General features: G+C 40.9%; 1 protein-coding gene across 1 annotated transcript; it reads left to right on the top strand.

Annotated features, from left to right (window-relative positions):
- The first annotated feature begins 2,189 nt into the window (after positions 1-2,189).
- LOC131152604 (ferredoxin-thioredoxin reductase subunit A2, chloroplastic-like) lies at positions 2,190-3,245 on the top strand. The gene has a single exon (XM_058104347.1). The coding sequence runs from the start codon at positions 2,382-2,384 to the stop codon at positions 2,961-2,963; it is 582 nt and encodes a 193-aa protein (XP_057960330.1). The 5' UTR covers positions 2,190-2,381; the 3' UTR covers positions 2,964-3,245.
- The last annotated feature ends 4,940 nt before the right edge of the window (positions 3,246-8,185 follow it).

Here is an 8,185-nt window from a genome sequence, read left to right as displayed (position 1 = left end):
CGTTCCAATGAGACTTTTGAATATCCACTATTGGTAGAGAGTTAGGACGTCTTTGACCCTTCAACACCATATACCTGTTTGACGAGATCCAACATAGCTGAGCCATCTAGTAGTAGACCATATCCTGGAGATGTACCTTCATCCTCTCGTCCTTCACATGGCGTACCATATTCGAGTACCACTTACAACTCTCCTACCACCACATCCACGCTATTTATGTTTGACGCGAGTATAGATGCTGAGGATGTGGATGCACCATCATTCCACCTTGTTCCCGCCCTACATCATTACATCACTCATCTCCCCATTTGCTTCATATGGATGATGATGTAATACCTCAGGGCAAATATGGTAGAGGTACAAGATGACAATGGGGCAAGAGACCCGATGGGGATAACCAGCGAGGAGAGGGCGGGCATAGACAACAACTTGCTCGACAAAGGAGACCACCTGCAGGTGGATCTTGAGCAGCAACATTATTGTATATGTACTTATTTGTATATTGGTTGTACATTAGTTTCATTCTTATGGATTATATTTCATGTCTCATTGCATTATTTCTATATAATTAGGTCATATTTATTTGTTGTTCACTTATATGTAAATGTAATTGGGAAATACTGCTGGCATAGTATGAATGTATAAAGTTGTGTATGAATGTTATGGAAAAACTATAACTGTTTTCCCATGAAACTTGTTTTTTTTTTAATAGGTGCAAGCATGGATGGGTATACTCAATTTTAAGAGGAGACTTTCCTGAATTTTTTACATAAGTTCAATATAGTATAAATGTATAAATTTGTGCACGAAAGTTGTCAAAAAACTGTGACTATTTGCCCATGAAAGTCTTTTTCTTTGAACAAGTGCAAGCATGGATGGGTATACTCGATTTTAAGAGGAGACTCTACCGAAATTTGTATACAAGTTTGATGTAGTATAAATGTATAAAGTTGTGTATGAAAGTTGTGAAAAAATTGTGACTGTTTGCCGATAAAAGTTGTTTGTTTCCAATAGGTGCAATAAAAAAACTATGCATGTTGGGTTTTTTTTTTTTTCTTTTTTCCACATCTTAGTGCCTACGAGCAATAGTTTGTTTTGTTATGTTTGGCCCATTTGGGTTATTTTTTATTTTTTAAATTGTGTTTTGCTCAGTCAAGTTTCTTTGTGGTTGGGGGTGGTTGTTTGGTTTGAGTTCATAAGTTTGTACAACTAATTTTTCATAGTCGTAAGTACGTATGCACTAAGAAATTTTTTTTTTTAATTTTCGAGTTAAAAACAAGTAAATTGAAGAACAAATGTCCTTTAATCCAACCTAACCAAATGCTGTTTCACATTGTGAAATTATGAATGTGCAAATTTTACTTTAATTTGCATTACTGTTAAACGTAATATTCATTTTGAACGTAGAAATGAGTATGTCATGTCGTATCTAGTCATTTACAATTTAGAGAATCTAACTAAATCACTATGATACAAGAGAGTGTTTAAAAAAACTACGGTTTTTGTCTTTTAAAAAATGTATATTGTTTTCAACTACTAAACGCCGTTAAAAAGTTCTATAGATATTATGTTAGCATGCAATATTTATGAGCGTACTGAAAGTTATAAGATGTACCTAAGAGACAGAGAGACCAAACTCATCAAACATGCCCTTCTGAAGACCATCAGTTTGGTAAGATATACAAATATGACTCTTTTCTTAGCATATAATAGCATGCAACTCATTAGGGTCAATTCGACAATCACCCCCCAATTGAAAAATAAAAACTCATTTTTTTTATTGAATTGGAATAAATCTTGCATACGTAGAAAAACATGATAGTAAAGTCGGCGCAAAACATGCATCAAGAATTCAAATATACAAACTACTTCCTTATAAAATTTTATAGTAAAATACTGCTTAGGCGTAACGTCTTTTGGATGGTCAGTGTCTTTTATTTAAAAAACATTAGACTATCTAATAAATTTTTTTGGGCATATCAATTTTGAAAATAGAGTTTCATTTTGTGAAATAATTTTAATGAAAATAAAATTGAAATCAGAAAAAAAACTCTTATGAGTTTAGGGCTGAGTGGGTGGGCCCGTTCAAAGTTCCCACCCGAAGCCCAGCCCGAGGCTCCGAAGCAACAGTGTAGTGAAAAGGCGCTCCGTTGTTATCCACGCGGATTTACTAACAGCTTCCTCCACCTCTCATTCCTCATCCACTCCCCCCTCACTTTCACTCTCGTCTTCCGATTACGTGTCCCAATCCGGGAGGAGCAGCGGCCTGTCTCTGGTAGGAGCGCTCGTACGCCAGAAAATCTCTTAGAAACATATGGTGTTTGCTCGACTCTTGTTGCCGTGTGGAATGCACGGAACCGAGAGAGAGAGAGAGAGAAGAAATGACTTCATCGCCTCTTGCTTTGGCACTCGGCCCGCCCAGGCCATTGGTCTGTTCGTCCACTTCACCATTAAACGGCCGAAACGACGTCGTCGGTGTCCTCCCGCTGAAACCTGCTGCTTTGTCCGCGTTTTCTCTCGCCGATGGAAGAACCACCATCCCCACCGCTGCCGCTCGCAAGTCGAATACCGTGGCTGGCCGCCGCAGAAGAAGGACGATACAGTGCGAAGCCGCGTTGAGGTCTGATTCCGCAACATCCGTGGATGACTCGGCGTCGATTTCAGCGTCCGTATCGGTGGAAGACGAGGATTTGAGCACCGCGACGGCTGGGGTGGGGAAGGTCGGAGCGCGGGTTAGGGTTAAGGTCCCTCTGAAGGTTTTCCACGTTCCCAGAGTCCCCGAGGTCGATCTCGCTGGCATGGAAGGCAAAGTCAAGCAATACGTTGGCCTTTGGAAGGGAAAGCGCATTTCAGCCAATCTTCCTTTCAAGGTTGAGTTCGTCACCGAGATTGAAGGTCGTGGCCCTGTGAAGTTCTTTGCCCATCTCAAAGAGGACGAGTTCGAATACGTTCATAGCACTTGAATTTGCGTTCGTTCTCCTTTTCCTTTTTCTTGTCCTTTTTTTTTTTTTTTTCTCGAATCCCTTTGTTTGTGTTTTCTCCTCAATTACTCTTGCTATGGGGTAGGCTGAGAGGCACGCCGCCACAACGATATTCAAAATCATCAGACCCAGCAGTACCCTACTGTCTAATAATACCCAGCTTGCATTATTTTAAGCATTACACTTGGAGTAAGCTTTGTTGTACTTCTCCAATTGTTTTAGGAGATTTTTTTTCCTTAATAATAAAATTCCAGTCTTTCTGTAGATTATGTACTCCCTCATGTTTTGATATATTTGTTTCTCATGGAGACCAATGCCTTTCTTTAACATTGATTTTGCCCCTTGTGGAATTTGCATTATCTTATATTGGGGAACAAATCAAGGACAAGCCGGCCATTGAAAGATATCAAAATCCAATGAATAAAGTCTGTAAAGGTTTTCATTTTCTTAAAATGCACAATGGATATGTATCATATGGTTCATTTTGTTTCAATGATAGAATCACATATTGCCTACATCTTATGATACCAACCAATACGGGGTGTCACGGTCCTACTATTTTCACACCGTTGTGAAAGGGCCGTGCGACGCTAGCTAAAACACTCTTGTTTAACTAACCGGCCTATTGTTTACCAACATTCATCCACGAAACACTTTCATTAGCATTCAATCAAATGGCAGCGGAAACAGTAAGCATACATGAAAGTAGTGGTAAGCAAGCAGTAAACATTGAATCTACGCAATTCATTAACAATACCTCCGCTGACAATATGTGTTTAGTGAGGGAGACAAGTAAGCTAAACACGTTGACAAAAGTTAGTGAGTTTTACAATGACAGATGAACACTGACCCTCCCTTAATGAGCTTTCTAGGTCATTCCCACTCTAACACTAGGAAACATCAAAGTGACTGAGGAGTCATACTACCTTATTTGGCATACAAAGACATTACTAGTAGAAAATAACCCTACACTAGTATTTATATAATGGAAACCCATCCCAAGAACACGAAACAAGCGGTCACAGGCAAGCATAATGGCCTGAGCAAGCTTAACTCATGACATTCTCCCCCATTTATGCGGTTGACGTTCTTGTAGACTTTGGCGCTAGGTACACTTTAACTTTGTCCACGAATGACTTCATATCTTCCGCAGAAATCCAGCTGATTTCTTTGTCATCAAGGTATTTCCACTTCACTAGGAACTTCTGCCGCTTCTTCCTTAAGGATATAAACTTTCTGTCTGCAAGGATCTCTTCAACTTCACGTCTGTTAGGTTGCACTGTCTTCAACTCTATTCTATTGGATTGACTTTTGCTCAGGTCATTGGTGTCGGCGTTGAATGGCTTGAGGCAGCTGACATGAAACTGTGGTCTTCTCCCCTGATCTGCCTACTTCTTCATCTGCTTAAAAGCTTTCTCCAGATAGGTTTGGGCAAACTCTGCATTCTGTCTCCATTCTCTGGTGAAGATGTATGCCCTGGGACTCTTTCGTCTGTACGGCTCGTCCACTGCGTGAGGTAACAACGATTGCTGGCCTGTAACAAGTTCAAAAGGGCTTTTTTTGGTTGTTGAACTCCTTTGGGCATTGCCACAGAACGTAACTTCATCAAGTAGTTGCACGCCATTCTCCTGGTTGTCGTTGAAAAAATGATGCAAGTACTCTTCTAGTAGAGGCTTTCTAAATCTCTTCATCTGTCCGTCTATCTGTCAGTGATAACTCGAAGAGATGTCAAGATGTGACCTGAATATCTTGAAAAATTCTGTCAAGAAGTTGTTAGTGAACAATAAGTCTCGGTCACAAACAATAACTTGGGGAACACCCCAATGTTTCACAATAGTCACAAGGAAGAATTGTGTCATCTCCTTTTCCAAACAGTACTTTGGTGCGGCCATGAAAGTACAATACTTCTTCCGCTCCCCCTTTTTTTGTTGGCAAGTGAGACAAGTTCTGGTATAATCAACCACATTATCCTACGGGTGCGGCCAACAATACCTCCACAGTAGTCTTGCCATTGGAGTCATTTTCCATGACCCCTTAACGCACTTCCTGTAATATCTAGTAAGGCCAAGAAAGGAACACAACTCCTTCACTGTCGTGGGGATCTTTCATTCTTGAATCATCCTTCCCTTCACCATACCCCTCTGGATACGATCTTGTTCAACCACATGACCAAGGAATTTGTTGCTCCGCTAAGCGAAAGAGCACTTCTCTTTCTTCACATACATATGGTTTCCCCTCAGCCTGTCGAACGCTTTCTGTAGATGCTCTTCATATTTCCTCTGAAAAACCGCCGATGCTCCCAACGGTGCTTTGGAAGGGCGAACACATCCCACTTCTAATTCATCAAGCAATTTTCTCAACTCTGCTACCTCTAGAGGCGCCATTCGACATGGCCCTTTTGTAGGTGGTTTCACTCTTGATAACAACTCAATTTCATGCTCTACAGTCCGTCGTGAAAGCAAATTGTAAGGTAGCTTATCCGGCAACACCTCCTTGTACTCATCCAACACCGCTTGGATGGTCGTAGGCTCTAGCTCTTGGCTTGCTTCTTTGCCTACCACTACCGTGGCTAGACGTGTCTGCTCACCCTTTCTCGATCCCCCATTGAGTTGTATGGCTGAAAGGGACTTCCCGTCTTCTCCTTTCATCGCAACGACTTGCACCATGCACGAGTGATCTCCCATCAGACATAGGGAACCAGCCGAAGGCATCAGCATTGCCCTCGTCCCCCTTAGGAACTCCATTCCTTGTATGACTGCAAAGTCATCCAATGGCACCGTTGTGAAATTCGCATGACCTTCCCATTGTCCAAGCTTTACAGTAACTTGCGTGGCTACTCTCAGAGTAGGCTGGGCTATAGAATTAACTGCTTTCATGCGTTCTATAACCTTCGCTAAGGATAAGTTGAGTCCCCCTGCTTCCAGTTGCGAAAAAAAATTATGAGTAGCTCCCATATCCACTATAGCGCGGGTACTCTTCCCATTTATTCTCAAGTTCACAAACATTAATCCTTTTGCTCGTGTAACTTTCGGTGCTTTTGCCTGCTTTTCCAATGCGCTCACCAACCGCATTGAACCCACCCTTGGGGCATTATCTTCTTCCTCCTCGCTTTCCACCACTTGTCCTGAAGTGAAAACTTATAAGACATTGAGTAATCCCTCGTGTTGACACTCACTCACTTTGTGAGATCCACCACACAAGTAGCACGAAATTTTACTCTTTCCCTTTTCATTGGGTGTGTTGAACCCTTGAGACGACGAAACTTCCTTTGAGGTTGATGATTTAGAGTCGACTCCCTCACTCTTGGGTTTGCCTTCTTGAAAGACTTTCCATTGTTTCCCTCTTCGCCAAACCGTTTTGACGAAGCAGTATCATTACTAGCGTAGTCAGTCAAGCGTTCCGCAGCAGCTTGTGTAGTAGACAAGTCTTGAACTCTTTGCCTATGAAGTTAAGTTCTTGCCTATGGTTTCATCCCCTTTAGAAAATAGAACAACTTGTCTTTGTCCGACATGTCCCTGATATCCAACATTAAAACAGAAAATTGTTTCACATATTCCCTGATTGATCCCGTATGCTTGAGATCTCTCAGTTTTTTCCTTACATTATAACATTTTCAGGAAAGAATTGGGCCTTGAGCTCTCTTTTCAAGTCTGCCCAACTATCAATTACACAGCTTCCATTTTCAATTTCTTTGTACTTGGTACGCCACCACAATTTGGCGTCACCAACCAAGTACATGGTTGCAGTATCCGCCTTTACCTGTTCTGAGGCCATCCTCACAGTGCGAAAGTACTGCTCCACATTAAACAAGAAGTTGTCTAACTCTTTGGCATCACGAGCACCCTCATACGTCCTGGGTTCTGGTACCTTCGTCTTGCTAACTCTCGAAGTGTTGGAGTTCCCCATAGCAAGAACCATCAGATTCGCCTTTGCATAGCCATCCGCGCCTGCAAAGTTTCAACTGTATGGCGAAAGTCCTCTGACATGTTGCCTATCAAACCTGCTTGATGTTTTTGTGATCCCATCACTTCATCTACAAGTTCTCTCATCTGGGCCACCTTCGCAGCCACATTGTTAGTTGTTGCCTCAACCTTTGCTTCCAGCACGCTGATCCTTTTAGCATTGTTTGGTGCCATGGTCACTTACCAAAGCTTTTCGAATCCCACAACAAAGGTAATTGAATTCTCGTAGCAACTGAGCCTTGACGCTGATACCAAGTGTCACGGTCCGACTATTTTCACATTGTTGTGAAAGGGCCGTGCAGTGCTAGCTAAAACACTCTTGTTTAACTAACCAGCCTGTCGTTTACCAACATTCATCCACGAAATACTTTCATTAGCATTCAATCTAATGGCAGCGGAAATAGTCAGCATTCATGAAAGCAGTGGCAAGCAAGCAGTAAACATTGAATCTACGCAATTCATTAACAACACCTCCGTTGACAAGTGTGTTTAGCAAGGGAGGCAAGTATGCTAAATACGTTGACAAAAGCTAGTGAGTTTTACAATGATTGATGAACACTCATCCTCCCCTAAAGAGCTTTCTAGGCTATTCCCACTAGCACTAGGAAATATCAAAGTGACCGCAGAGTCATACTGCCTTATTTGGCATATAAAGACACTATTAGCAGAAAATAACCCTACACTAGTATTTACATTATGGAAAACCATTCCAAGCACACGAGACAAGCGGTCACAGGCAAGCATAATGTCCTGAACAAGCTTAGGTCGTCACATGGGGGTACGCTAACAATTTTAACTTTTTTTCATCAATTATATTTATATTTATGACATTTTATTTTATTTTTTTTATTTGTATTTATGGCAATACTACTCGATAAAGGAACCATACAAAGAATCCTAATTGCTTTTACGTTATGATGCTCGAACTTTTAGCACCATTTGTTCATTGCATGTATGTTAAAAGTGAGATACCTTATTGTAATATGATTTTATTACATACAAATTCCATTCAAAGAAAATTGATGTGTGTGCTTGTGTGAAAACCATTCTAATTAATTGTAATATCATTTGTTCACTCCATGAGCCTTTGCTCCCCTTCAGCAACTAGCCTTCCTCATTTTTAGTATATTATATAATTTATATTATATTTCATTTGATTAATTTATAGAATTAAGTACAAAATGGGCATAACCTAGAAAATTCATATTCAGTTCTCCAAACTCTGCATGATTCAACAACTAT

The sequence above is a fragment of the Malania oleifera genome, chromosome 4 (assembly GCF_029873635.1).
Source record: "Malania oleifera isolate guangnan ecotype guangnan chromosome 4, ASM2987363v1, whole genome shotgun sequence".
Classification (NCBI taxonomy): Eukaryota; Viridiplantae; Streptophyta; class Magnoliopsida; order Santalales; family Ximeniaceae; genus Malania; species Malania oleifera.
Note: the sequence above shows the minus strand (reverse complement) of the source record. Positions and strands in the feature narration are given on the sequence as shown.

Bases quoted from the DNA above. Each gene is read 5' to 3' on its own strand.
- LOC131152604 (XM_058104347.1), top strand. From the start codon at position 2,382: ATGACTTCATCGCCTCTTGCTTTGGCACTCGGCCCGCCCAGGCCATTG.